The 14,770-nt window shown below is 40.9% G+C and overlaps 1 protein-coding gene across 2 annotated transcripts in view; it reads left to right on the forward strand.

Moving 5' to 3' along the window:
• Nucleotides 1-14,770, forward strand: part of Ntrk2 (neurotrophic receptor tyrosine kinase 2) — a 364,133-nt gene that overhangs the window by 139,060 nt on the left and 210,303 nt on the right. The window contains exon 13 of one of the 2 annotated variants that reach the window (XM_048331481.1): nucleotides 9,588-12,382. The exons of the other annotated variant lie outside the window; for it this stretch is intronic. Coding sequence (XP_048187438.1) covers nucleotides 9,588-9,625 — 38 coding nt within the window. The 3' untranslated portion in view covers nucleotides 9,626-12,382. Of the gene's footprint in view, nucleotides 1-9,587; nucleotides 12,383-14,770 lie in introns of those variants that run through there. 2 annotated transcript variants of the gene reach the window in all.

Below are 14,770 nucleotides of genomic sequence, written 5' to 3' on the forward strand. Positions count from 1 at the left end.
ACCTCCTTAGTAAAACATAGGCCTTTCTGGCCAAAAGAAACATATACATTTTATACACACACACATCAAGGAACAGAACTTATATATGTATGTTACACATCAGTTCTAGCCACAAAAACATTGTCTGTGTGTGTGTGTGTTTCCAACTCTGTTCTAAAGTTACATAAATGAGTTTCAGAGCTATCCCTGCCTTGGCTACTATATAGCACAGCTCAAGAGGAAACGAGGCACAATTTAAACTCTGGTATGTTTGGCTTTAGGGTATGTTTTTGCTGTTGAACCAAACTGCCCCAAGAAGGTACACATGTAAAGTGAAGTGATTACTTATTAAAATTACTGGGCACCACTGGCTCAAGCCTGTAATCTCAACTACTCAGGGTCCTGAGGATCAAGGTTTGAAGCCAGCTCAGGCAGATAGGTTCATGAAACGCCTATCTCCAGTTAGCTGCCCGAAACAGGAAGTGGAGCTATAGCTCAAGCAGTAGAGTGCCTTCCTTTAGAACAAAAGCTTAGGAACAGTGCCCAGGCCCCGAGTTCAAGTCCAATCCAAAATTTAAAAAAAGAGTTAGGCTAGGATCTGGTAGATGGATGAAAAATGGCCATGATTTTGAAGGAGGAAGTAAAAACTAATTTATAATGTAGTCATTCCTGGTATCCATGTGTAATTACAACTGTCTTTTCATCTCTCTCTCTCTCACACACACACAAACACATATTAAAATTTTTGTGTTTTTATATTTGCTTCAATGTCTCTCTTTTATGCAGACTACACTTCCTCTTTGCAACTAAGAATGTGTGTAGAGTTATGAATTAAATGAAGCCTTTCTCTTTTAATCACCTAGACTTACCCAACAACTTCCTACAAGTTTTGCAGAAAATCCTTGAAAAGAGTGTCAGATGTTTTGAATACATTATTTTCAAAAAAATCTACAATGCATTGTTTTTCCAGTGTCTTAGGTCGAATTAATTTCTGGTATGGCTGACATACTTCTTAACTAAGCTATTGTATTTTATGTGTCATAGCCTGCCACCCATACTTCATTTAAAAAGGAAAAATGGTGACATCTGCTGTGTGTGTGTGTGTGTGTGTGTGTGTGTGTGTGCATGTGTATGTCAGAGAGAGAGAGAGAAAGAGAGAGAAATGGGTGTGCTTTCTTAGAGTTTTCTCCTCATAAATTGTCCTTAACCAAGGACCCAGAAGGGACTAGTGTGCCCCAGCCTGAAGGAGTCAGGAGTAGAGGACTCTCCTGTCTCTCAGATGGGGTCTTGTAAAGCCACGGAGGTGGCCACACATCCAAGTGCACTGAGACCTTATTGAGTGTTCGTAAAGACCATGAGGTGGGATGGCTTAGCAGAAAGGGCAAATGAGCTCTTTGAGTAAAGAAAAGAAGCTTCTAGAACTGCAGGTTCATTTAGGTCAGGTTGGGAGTTCAATTGGCGGCCTCAGGCTGAATGCATATAAGGCTGTGACTCTGGGATTATCTTTGCACTTTTTGGGTTTCCTGTTGCGAGTCTGCTCTTGGGTAAAGTAAGCTGTCTGTTTAATGAGGCTTTTTGAAATGGGTCCCCTGCTATGTATTGTGAATGTGCATAGCAATTGGCTGTTGTCAGAATCCAGAGAGGTCCCTGTGATGCAAAAGTACATGAATAAGGAGACACTTTGCAGACTGATGACCTGTCCAGGGGTCCTTCCATCTAAACCTTGCTAGGGCCAGGGATGGTCATCTGGGTTAGAGTTGGATTTACTTTCCCAGGTTTCTGTAGAACTTGCCATTTCTCTTTCTGCACAAGTGTTGAGTCACACTCCAGTAGTCTTACAGAAAGCAGAGGGAGGATCACTCCACTAACCTTCTTCAGATTTCAGCAGAGAGTTAACTGGGTCCTTGGTGGCCACCATCTCATCTCAGATGCTTTTGAGGAAAGGCACATTTCAATTCTTGTTCTCATTAGGTAATGTCTGAGGTGATGGGAGTTTTGCCACTGGTGGCACTGGGAGAAGGCAGCACAAGAAAGGGGCATGTCTGGGTAAAAGATTCCTTCTTTCTACATTATCTTCTGTCTCTAGGTTTTGGCACAGGCCCTCCTCTGGATCAAAGCCTACAATCAGACAAAGATCTTTGAAGTCTGAAAGCTTCCTGCTCTCTGGCCATTCCACCCCTCCAACATCTCAACAAGTGCTCTTAGCAGCTGTGGAGGCAGGCCCCCTCATTGCTCCGGGGCCTTAGACACTTAGTAGCTAAAGTTCTTGCTTGAAGGACCTGAACAATGAGGAGGAGGCTGTAGAGCAACAGCAACAGCCCCCGGGAGAGGGACACCATTGTAAAGCCTAGGACTGACCATATGAACCAATCTTCTTGATAAACCAGAGATCAAACTACACACCAAAGACTCTGATAGTTTTACCTCGCTCATTGCTGCCAAACTATAGGATGACAGCTTACCTTCCAAAATGAGCAAGAGAAAGTTTTTGCTTTTTCTCTTGCTCTCCTGTGTCAGATTTTGGGTAATTTGTCCTCACTAGAATCAGTTCATGGGGAAGATGTGGAAACCATCCACATCAGGTCCCTTTGTTACTGGCATTCTGGAAGATTTGGTGAGAGCTGAGGTTTTAATTAGTTTGCATGCTTAGCTCATTAAAATGGAGATGGGATTCATAAGCATCTTTCTGTTCAGGTGAGAGTGTTAGAACTTCTCCTCCTTGAAGCCACTGATGAATTTGACCTCTGAAATTTGCAACAATCAGCAAGGGTATTGTGTAACACAATAGCAGCTCAGTGTAGTTGCTTTCTTAGCAAGAATTCTATATGTTAAAGGTCTTCAAACTTGATTTCTTAGCCAATGCTTTCAGGGCCTAGTGAAAAATGTTCCTCCATGACAAATCTTATTCATGCATGCATTCTTCCTCCTGAAGACCTTGAGAGCAGATTCTGCAGTCTTGAGACCTCTGGTTCTGCCCTTCAGTAACCATGGTCATTCTGCATGCATGTGGTCTCTGAAGTGTATCAACCACAACTAGTTTTTCTTAACTCCTCCTCTTCCTCCTTTCATCTCCTGATTTTCATCTTTATCATGATAATGATCATTCTCAGACAGGTAGTAATGGATCTATGTATTCTTTCTCTCCTTTTGTATTATTCAGATATTATTTAGAAATTAATTCCCAGATTCATTTTTGTCTGTCACCCATCGTTTTAGCCACAGTTGGGGCAGAGCCAAACAACTGCATTGTGTGTGTTTGAAGTTCTTTTGGATTTTATGCCATGATGGTTCACTGTGTGATAGGAAACACATTGCTCCCTTCATGCTTGGACCCTGCAGATTCTAGAGCTGTGGCTACACATGCTATGAAATACCACTGCTACAGTTTTTGAGTAAAAAGAAAATGTAAAGGGAAAGCCTGAGGTAGAAGTACCAAGTACATGCAGGAGGCCTTTTGTATCAGTGGGTGTTGTACATGTGGAATCAACCAATGGTAGTTCAATATTATTTGATAGCAAAAGTTGTATCTGTAGTAAATGTGCAAATTCATCACGATCCCCCAAACAACACAGTATAACAACAATTTATACAGCTTGTACTGTACTGGATACTAGCAGAAATATAGAAATGAAGTAAATGTATAAGGAAGATTTTGCATAGGGGGTATGCAAATACTATACCATTTTATATAAAGGATTTTAGCATTACAGAATTTCAGTACCTGCCAGGGTCCCTTGGATATCGAAGGATGACCATATATGCATATTAAGCAAACAATACCAGATAGACTCATGTGAATAGTTGACTAATTTGAGCTTTGGGTGTCTTGGTTATGGTGGAATTTTTTTTTTTTTTGGTTGTGGGGCTTGGGCACTATCCCCGAGCTTTTGCATTTGATACTAGTATTACTCTATCACTTTGAGTCACAGTTCCACTTCTGATTTTCTGTTGGTTAATTGGAGATGTGTCTCACATACTTTTTCCTGCCTGCGTTGGTCTTGAATTGTGATCCTCAGATCTCAGCCCCTTGAGTAGCTAGGATTACAGGTGTGAGCCACCAGTGTCTGGCTGATGGTTGAATATTTTGACCCTCTGAATGTCCCTCAGATCATAAGCTTCCACTCTTACTTTTCTATTCTATTTAAAAGCATTTTCAGATGCTTCTGTGGATCAGGCAGTGGCATCCACTGCATCCATATCTGTCCATTCTGGTCAAGTGACTCTGCTGATCTAACCACACCCTGCTTAGAATCATGGAATTTGAGTTGTGCAAACACTTTGGCTTTGTTTCTGCATTCTCACATTGCCAAGAACTTTGTGTTTCCTACTTTAATTTTCAGGACATAAGTAAACATTTTGCAAATGCAAACCCTAACTTTCCCTTTAATATACTTGCTGTGTAGCTTTGTCTCTGTATTGTTGCTTTTTTGTCTCCATAAATACATGGGACCACCAATTCTTTCCTTTGTCCCAAACCACTGTAACATTGATCAACATGAGAATTAGAATACATTGAGATCTTTTCTGCAGGAGCTTACAGTGCCCTAGGAGGCATTCATGAGTGTCCATGTATTCATCTTTAAAGGTATCACTATACTGAAAATGTGTGTGACTTTGTCTTCAGCTTTCCAGGGGGTGGATGCACCCAGTTGGCCGTGAACAGCAATGGATGTTGTACTGGCCTTTCCTTCCTTCCATTTCACGTCTGCTGCTGAGTGCACTGGTGTTTGCCAATGAAACTCAGACTTTAGACATCATTATGGTGAATCGCCAAATCCATCCTGTCCTGGGTATTTGTGTGTTGGTGTTGGGCACTTCAGGGTTATTTTATAGGATACAACTGGGATTAAGAAAAATAACAAAAGAAAAGAAATGCCAGTACAGAAAAAGGCTACTTGAGTATAGACTACTAGGAGGATAAAATATATCCTGCAGGAGGTGGCTTTTATATAGGCACAGAAGAGCAGTCTTGGCATTAGAAGGGGAACTTGCTTGCTGGAAGGAGGCCTCCGGATAAGACATGGTCTGTGGGCAAGGCACATCCTTAAAAAGCAAAAAGGATGTTTGGAGAGTGTCTGTACACATCTTGGCTGAGTACAGAAGGAGCAGGATCTAAACCTAAGAGAGTGGAGCATATCTATTACAAGTACAGATGATACTTTTATAAACAATAGACTGATAATCCAGAGATTCACAGTTTAGACATCAGATCTTTCACACATTCTTGGGCAATTTATCTTATCTACATGGACTGACTGAGTCCTAGAAAACTTAAAAACACACACACACACACAAGCAAGAGATAGTTGTCACCACCTAACAGATACTTAGGGGATTCACAAAAATCAAACTTAGAAATGGATGTGTTAGCCCAGGTGTTGAAATAATACATTATTGTAACTGACTCACATGAAACTTTGTGATGGATAGCTTCTGAACCCACTATTTTCTGGGCACCCGATGTTTATTATCTGACTTTACCAAGCCAACATTTTCCACAGGACTGAGGAAGAATTCTCCATGCTTTTCCAATGAAGGTAAATGGCTACGGTGAGGTCCCAGCCACCTCACTGTTTCCAAGGTGGCAGTCTGCCACACAGTTGCCCAAGTCTGCAGTTTTCTGCTTGAACTCTCCCAATGACAAATGTGATAAGATTTGCTGTTTTAGATAGCAGCTGTATCTTTCTTCCGTTCCTTCAGCTTCCTCCGAACTCAGCAGTTTTCCTTTTTGATCCAGATAAATTGCTGTTAATTTAAATGTACTGCAGATCCTTGCCATTTTATGGCTGATTGCCTCTGAGTAATAGGAGGGACACGTGTGCACGTTTGAATGTAAATAAATCTGAATGGGTTATGAGCCAATGGTAGAAAAGTGGAGCACTTTACTGACCTTCAGACCTTTCCTTAGTCCTTCCCTTTGAAAAGGCCAATGAGGAGATAGGAAATCAGCAAATTGCAGGCATCAAATTTTAGGCCACATCCGTGTTTTTTTTGTTGTTGTTGTTTTGCCTTCTCTGCCTTCAATTTTCCTTCTCATTTCTCAGACTGCACCTGCTTTGTCCTTGTTCCTATTTAGCTTAGCTAACGGACACAGCAGTGACAAGGTCTCTCCAAAGTTGTTTTCCATAGAGGAGCTGATCTCACGGAAACCACTATGCACCGTTGGAATGCTGCGAATGTTTCAGAATGTCACATTGTCAAAATATCTATATTTTGGGCTCAGAAGCTAGACAGCTCGTTTGGCTGCTAAGCCCACAAGATGTTCAGCCATTTGTTGTGGTCTAAAAACTTTCCCCCTCACTAGAAGAAAATAATGATCTATTGTTTTCTGTCATTTTGTGGTTCCTTGCTTGAGGATTTTTATTTTTACTTTTGTGGAGTTTTTTGCTGTTGTCATTACCCTCCCATTTTTATGAGAAGGTAGAAATATGAGATTCTGATAGGTAAATTAGGGCTGTGATTGAATCTGTCAATCACTTAGGATTATGAAGTAGTAGGCACCAGTGGCTCACACCTATAATTCTCGTGACTCAGGAGGCTGAGATCTGAAGATCATGGTTCAAAGGCAGCCTAGGCAGGAGTTTGTGAGACTCTTATCTCCAAGTAGGCACCAATAAAACCAGAAGTATTGCCATGGCTTAAGTAGTAGAGTGCTAGTCTTGAGCAAGAAAGTTTAGGGACAGTGAGTGCTCAGCCCTGAGTTCAAGCCCTAGGACTGGTACAGAAGAGAAAAAAGTGTCAGCTCTCTAAATAAAACTGTTTCAGTATGTGGTGGGATGTCTTTAATATGTCAATAGTGAGTGAAGATGCAGAGTATCAAAGGGGAGTCTTACTTCCCTTGCTAGAAGTAAGGAATGATAGAAAGCACAACCTAAATATATACCCTACGTGTTGCTCATTACTGTAACTGGCTGGCCTTCCTCACAAGGAAGGTATCCTGTGTGTGCATATGGAGTTTGCATTTCATGGAGCGTGGAACTGAGCTCTTGTTTCTTTGGGAAGAATGGACATATCACAGAAGTCCAGATGAAGAGGCTGTAAGAGGGACACGTCCATTTCAGTAAGGGCAAAAGCAGTTGTGGTGTTCCTAAAGGGTAGTCCCAAAGAGCTGGCATCAAGAGAAGCAAATTCCATTTCCTAATAGTGATAATTATTGAGCCTAGAGAGGGGCTCAGGGCAGGAAAATGGCAAGCAGAGGCAGAGAAGGGTGGCCTAGTTTCCCTTGCAAATGCTGTCATTGGTATAACTTACAGAGCTCCAGTGGCATAACCCCACCAGATAAGAGGCTTTGCTCTCAGAAATATATCTAGTCTGTTATTCTATGAGAATTTGAATACACCCCCAAATGGTTATGTAGGGGAACAAGTATGTTGAATTACTAAGCTGCTTTTTTCCTTTTTCTTTTTTATGCCTATCCTGGTGCTTGAACTCAGGGCCTGGGTGCTGTTCCTTGAGCACTTTTGCTCAAGGTTAGCATGGATTATAGGCATGAGCTACTGGTACCCAGGTTGTGTGTGTGGTATGTGCCAGTACTGGGGCTTGAACTCAAGGCCTAGGCACTGTCCCTTTGCTCTTCTGGCTTTTTGTTGGTGAGAGGTAAGACTCTGATAGATTTTACTTCCCCCAGCTGGCTTTGAAATTCAATCCTTAGATTTCAACTTCCTGAGTAGATAGGATAATAGGCATGAGCCCCTGGCACCTAGCTAAAATCTCTGGTGTTCATGGGGAGAGGGGAGTAAGTATAATCTTTTTGTATCACCTTATTCCTCCTGTAAAACTATCAGATTTGACATTCTTATACTAGTCCTATTGGTTCCAGGGAAGGGAATTTGAGATCCACCCTCTTAAGACTTACAGGAGTAATTAAGAAGTTTGGTTGATGAATTTGGTGAGCTTGTCCTACATGCCATAATGCACTCTTAAACTAGTTTGGCTTCTGTTTGCCTGGAAGCAAAACTTTTGGAAAAACAAGTTTAAAGATAGAAAGGAAGGCAAAATCTGCATACTTAGTACTTCCTAAATTCTAAGGGCTTTGTGTGTGATTAAAGCCACAAAAACATGTTTCGTGGCCTTGCTGAGTTCTTTTTCAGTGAAAGAACAGGAAAGAATGCTGTGGAATTAAGCTTTGTAGACCCTTTAGCATTGCTGTAAATGATGCTGCAGATCAGATCCGGGTGGTGATTCCAGCTCTGGAGTCAGAGTACAAGCATACTTGGCATGCCAGACACCAGGTTGAGGAAGATTGAGAATCTAGAGGCCTGGGCTGAGAGGAGCCTTCCAAAACTCAGCTTGAAAATGTCTTGGGGCTTTCTACTATGATGCCATCTATTGCCACTTGGGAAACTGATGGAGATTTATGCAATTTGCACATAGAATAGTTTTTACCAGAACCTTTGCTATTCTTACTGGGTTTTCAAGAACAAGTTCAGAGAGAAGTTGTCTTCAATTTATCTCCTTCCTGCACTGTGACACAGAGTCATACATAGTTCGTGGGCTGGTATCAGAGCTCTAGCACATAGCAGTTGTACGACCTTGGGCAAGCTGCTTAACCCACTGAGCCTGTTTCCTCATTTGTAACAAAGGCATGAAGGCACAATAGCAGGACTGGTCTCAAAGGGCTTATTGTGAAATTCAACAGGCTAATTTGGGCATCGCACTTGGAAGAAAGCCTGGTATAAAGGAGATTTGCTAGTTTGTACTAGACAAGTTATTTACTCATCTTTCACCACCTGTGGGGCATGGAATACTTGTGGCCAAGGAACTCCATATTCTTCCTTATTTTTGTGTCATCTATTACAATGTCTGCTGTTTGGTCAGTGTTCAAGAAATGTTTCCAGAATTAACTCACTGAATATGATTTATGTATTTGTAGTATACACACATGCATAGGCATAATTATGAATATACCCACATACAAATACATATATATTTTCACATAAAATATATGTAATGTATATGTACTATATTCACATATAATATATAACATACTGCATGTTTCATTTTATATGGACATATGGCTATTATATCTTATATTTGTGTCATATATATGGTATCATATGTACTTAAGTTTAAGCAATATTATTATTCCTGAAAAGAAATCTAAATCTTTGTATTAAGCAATACAGTCTTCTGGCCCACATGCTGAGTAACTATTTGATTTTTTTTTAATAATTTGATGAAATTAGCAAAGAAAGAGAATGAGTATTTGGTCAGATACTTGGTGTCCAATCAAATTTTCCTCCACATAAACAAATATCTGTTCATTTGTCAGAAATCATTTATGTTTTACACAGATTGCTCCTGCTTAAATTAAGCAACCAATGTCTGATATAATTAGGGGTGGTTTGTGTGTAGAAATCATTGCACTTTATTCTCATGTTTTATGTAAAACTGTTTTTAGGTTGAAAATGAATTTGTCCAATAATGAGATATACATTTGCTCCCAATTTCTGTCCTGTTATTATATGATGCTTTGTGTGTTAAAGCATATTCCATGTTGTCTTATGTTTTATTTATTATGTTCTTTTAAAGGTGATGATACATACATGTTCATTTCCATTGATTTTTCTTTTGAGCATGACTTCTGTTTTATTTTGTGTTTCTTTTAGGTTTTGTTTTGTTTCATAAGATCCCACTGGATGGGTAGCTGGAATAAAGGAATGGCAGAGGAAGGGGCTGTGGTGCTTGGTGGTTGCTGCTGCCCTGTAAGCTGAACTCTTGGGTCTGCTGTTGGCTTATCCCGGGAAGTACTGCTTACTTGGGATGTTCTGGTAGAAACGGGAGGTACTTGGCGGATGTACTGTCTGGAGCCTGCTTTATTGTGAGCTGTGACTGGGGAACACCAAGGCAGAGGCAGCGTTCAGGCAACTAAAGAGCAACTCAAGAAAAACAAAAACAAACAAACAAAAAAAACAAAAAAGATGCCTTAGATGAATCCCTCTTGTCTGTTCTTACACCTAGTTTGAATCCAAAGTTGAAATAAGGTTCCATTGGATTATACTACTCTTCTGAAAGGTGTGAATGTCTCCATGTCAATTGCTTGCTTATTAAAAGTGAACTGGAAAAATATACATATAAAGTTAGGGAAAAGTATAAATGCACACTAAAAGGTCCAGTAGATATTTAACCTATTTCAGCATCATTTTCTGATGTTCCCTAACCAGCTCTGACTTCAAGGAGTTTTGCCTTTTCCACTTACTGTAATACAGAGACTTAAAGAGTTGAGGTGAACACACCATTGTTTCAAGGACTTTTTGGTATTATTGAAAGATGCTTTTTTTTTTTTTTGTTAGCAGAAAAGATCCAAATGTGGGGGGGGGGAAGCTTAGGTCTCAGCATCACACAACATTAGTGAATATTTTAAAGTTCATCCACGGGCTTAAAAAAACAAAAAGAAATGGCAGCAGCAAAATCAAAGCAGCTGCTACTCCATCAGGGCTTTAGATTCAGGTTAAGCATAATCAGTTTCAGAATAACAAAGAGTAGACTATATGCATATGGTGAAATTATAACCTTGTCCCTCTTCATTTGCCCTCTGTGAACCACCTGCTTTTTAGAAGTCCTCCTAGGGAAAGGCCACAGCCTCTCATGCTGTTTGCATTACAGAGCTGCAGCTTTTCTACTCAGAAAAGGCCTGGGAACAGAATGGCAAACCTGCTGTGAGCTGGGAAGAATATTCTAAGAAGGCCAGTGCCCCTGTAGCATTCTGCCCTACTGCTGGGTTTTCATGGGCAGAAGAGCTTGTCCTGACCCCAGCAGCACAGAGGTGACAGGCTGCTAATGAATGTGTGCTTTCTTATGGCCTTTCTCATTGCTGAGAGGGCAGCCTCAGAGCTCCAGCTTGCTGTGTCTCTACTATGTTCTGTCTCGGGAACACCTGTTTCATTCATCTGGACTTCATAGTGACCTTTACAGACTCTGTTTGGTCTGGGCCAGGCTGTGTCCCCATCTTGAGTCCTGAAGAGAGGCATGGCTTCTAGGCTGTTTCCACCTGGCCCCTCCTCACTCATTTCTTGTGAGAAACACTTCAGATCCCAGCTTGGAACATTTCATTTGAGAAAAACACAATAAGCACTATTAGACATTCCCATCCACACTATGGTTGAAGTGGAAACTGATTAGCTTGTTAAAATCAATGTTTGAAATCGTTGATCCAGTTCTGCTATTAATCTGTAAGGATTTATAGATTGAAAAAAATATTCCAACATGTTTGGAACTTTCTTTTGAATCTTGCGTAACCAAAGCATTCATCTCAATAAGCCAGAACCCATTTAGGCATCACTTGACATAAAAAGAATGTCCATGATGAATATTTTATACTGTATCTTTTACATTAGCCACTAAATATGTTATTGCTGGGTCCCAGGGATTAAAGCATTTACCCTGACTATTTCAAATTCTCATCTGAGAGAGGAACAGTTTTTTTCCAAGGCAAATTCATACATTCCAGTTCCATTAGAATGCCAAGGCACTGTGCCCTTGCTGTGGGGAGGTCTGAATATTCTCTAAATTCTCACTTGCTCACTAAATTCCCATTTGCTCACTGCTAAATGACAGTTTCTGTCATTACTGAAATTTTCATCTTTCTCAAAGGTGTTGACTTACAAAGAGGCCAGCTAATAGCAGAAATCCTGACCCTTGAGGAGAAAATGAAATTCAAACTGTGAGCCAGGCAGAGGCTCAGTAGGACAAAAGTTCTTAAATATCAGCCATTGGTACAAAAAAAAATTAAGCTTTCATGTTATTTCATTGCACCATTAAAAGCTGATGGATTGTTTAAGGACTATTTTATAAGTTTCCCAGAAGTGAGAGGGTGGGAGAAAAGGACTGTCTTTAGTCAACAACTAGAAGGATTGGAAGGCATATTTAAAAACAAATGAAAATAAATAGGTTAAGGCAATTTAGTATATCAAAATCGCTCGACATTTCCCAGGGAGCGTTGAAAACAGCAGGCTATGAGAAAATAGTCTTAGATGCCTCTTACATTCTTTGCTTTTTTCCTTTTAATTCCTACAGACTACAATCAGTAACCTGGCTTGCTTTTTCTATACTATAGGCTTCCTTCTTTCATCCTTTGCTTTCTTAGGTTCCCCTAAGAAATTTTCACCTTAAACACTTCCTAATGGCATGTATTATATTTTTGCAGCATTTGACAAGGAGAGGCAACATCTTTTGCTGAAATCAAATCTGTTTCTCTCCAACAAAGATCTGGCATTTCAAGGCCAGGCATGTCTCCTTGCACACACAAACTGGTCTGGCTGAGCCAACACACAGTCAAGGGGCAGATGTCACCCAGCTTTAGCCAACTCTGTCCCCAGGAACGAAGGCACAGGTTTCCAAACTGTGTGAATCTTTAAAAGAGATGTGGAACCTGGATTTTTTAAAGTGTGAAATATCCCTATTTTTTTTAAAGTTGGCTCAGCTATTTTTAAAACATTATGTAGAGCAACAAAACATACCTGCGGGCTGCTAGTTCATTACTTCTGTCTTCTGAACACAGTCATTGTTCGCTCACCAGATCCACCTGTCTTTTGCTTGCAAACTCCTTTTCTTCCTTCCTAGCCAGCATGAAGTGTTCTATGCGATAAGCTATGAAATGAGGTTTAGCAGTGCAGCGATTTCCAGTGTGCTCTTCACCTATGCTGTTCTCCCTCTGTGACACTTTCCCATTTGAGTGCCTCTACTTTCTCACCTTGCTGGCAATTCTCTTATAGTAGTGTCTTCTCACCATTCTCTGCGTGGCCCCTTTCCATGTATCTAGACATCCTAGTGAGTCTCTCCTTGTATTGGGCCTGACCTGGGTTTCTTATAATTGTTACTGTACCACCTGTCTCAGGTGTATCAGGATGTGATGGGAAAGTGCACATACCTTATCTACATTGTGTGCTTAATGGCTGGGTAGTTAATGATGGTCTAGGTCTTATGTCTAGTTTATCCACTGTGGAATGGACAAGGAAGATAGACTAAGAAACACCCACAGTCATCACAGAGATGGGAACTCAACTGTGATGACGATCAAAGTACAAGCACCCAGAGACTCAGGAAGGGCCATTTCTCAGCAGGAGAAATGAGTCTCAACATCCATCAGATGGAAACAATCCAGGGGATTTCACTCCCACTTTCCCAGCAGGGACTGATTTCATTTTTAACCCATCAAGTTTTCTTTCCAAAAATAGAGAGCATGGACAAAGAATTAAGCAATCTCAGCCCCACCCTCTAGCACTGAACCCAGGGGAGTTTGCTTAGGGATCTTCACCCTTCAACTAATCCTGAATTAGATTCAGAATGGTGGAGTCTTGAAGTACCTCCCCTGGCTGGGTAGAGACCACACTTCTAAATTAGGAATTTACTGAAGGGAAAATAATTTCAGGGGAAATAACTGAAGGACTGCAAGGCAGGAATTCAGTTTCCTGCTGGGTGTGAAAGTGAACAGGAAAAGAGGGGACCTCCTTTCCCTCTCTCTCTATTATTTTCATAGAAAATCTTTCTCTTTCTGTCTCTGTCTCTCTCTGTCTGTCTCTCTCTCACTCGCTTTCTCTTTCGCTCTCTCTGATTCTCAACTGACCCAAGACAGTTTCTTCTTGTTTTACTGATTGCTTTACATAATTATAACACACTCAAGGGTTTTTTGTTTGTTTTTCCCCCCATTGCACAATGGAATCTAAGTACTAAAAGAGACTATACTAACAATTCTCTCACTCTCTGAAGGGCCATGATTCACACCTCCACCTGCTTTAGTGCTTGCTGCCTGGAATTCCTAGCTTGGTTTTGATCTATTCCTATCACAGTGCATGAGAAACTTGCTTCATCTTGCTTTGTCTAGACTCTAGATCCAGAGAGAGCACTGTTGTGAGGGGAGGTGGCCCTCTATTATGTGGTTCTCACAGGGTTACTGTCCCAAGTCATGGGGGCTGTGCCAGACACTAGTCTGTACTATTGGCACACACACACACATACACACACAGGCACACACCTGTTCTGCATCCCAGCATCAGTTATATAAGCAGATTGATTCCAAGGCAAGATTTGACTCTGATATTTGGAGACTGTGATAATCTGATGGGCTAGGTATCTGACCGATACTATGCAGATTTCACTGGCACTGGAAATAGCCATTTTACTACATTCTGCCTTGTTCATACAAGCATAGCACCTACAGACTATGTTAAGTTTATCTAAGGACATTCAGGAAGGTTAAGGATGCTTCTGAATTTAGTTTGCATTGGGATGATGCCAGACAGAATTAGACTGACAGAATTCCCAACCTACATGTTTAAAGAGTGGGGGTAGGCTGCCATAAGAGACAGCTCCCCATTGAGGACAGCCCATTTCCTTGTGTTGGTCTTGAGGACCAAAGGAACCTCCCAGCCATCTGAATGTGACAGTAAGGTGACCCAGATGAACTCGGTTCACATTTGCCATGTAGTGTGTCCTCATGGCCACTAGTGAGCACCCAGAAAATCTTGAAGCAATCCTTGCCCCACACAACATTGGCTTTGTTTGGAGACTTTAATTTCTATGAAAACAATTATATGAGAAGTAAAGAAAAGAACCAAGACTGTTTTTCACTAACTTTATTTTAAATAGAACCTTTAGGAATTGAGTGTAAGCAAACACAAAGAAGCAAATCCTTGGGTTTCTCCTGTCTCAGTCTCTCCCATTTCATGTTCAACTCCATTTGCTGTAATCGGAGGCAGCTCTGTGATCCTCCCCATGCCTTATTTCCCACCCACACCCCTCACACCCAATAATCTTATAGGTTTTCAAGTCATTTTTCACTTTTCTTGTAAAT

The sequence above is a fragment of the Perognathus longimembris genome, chromosome 1 (assembly GCF_023159225.1).
Source record: "Perognathus longimembris pacificus isolate PPM17 chromosome 1, ASM2315922v1, whole genome shotgun sequence".
In the NCBI taxonomy this organism is placed as follows: Eukaryota; Metazoa; Chordata; class Mammalia; order Rodentia; family Heteromyidae; genus Perognathus; species Perognathus longimembris.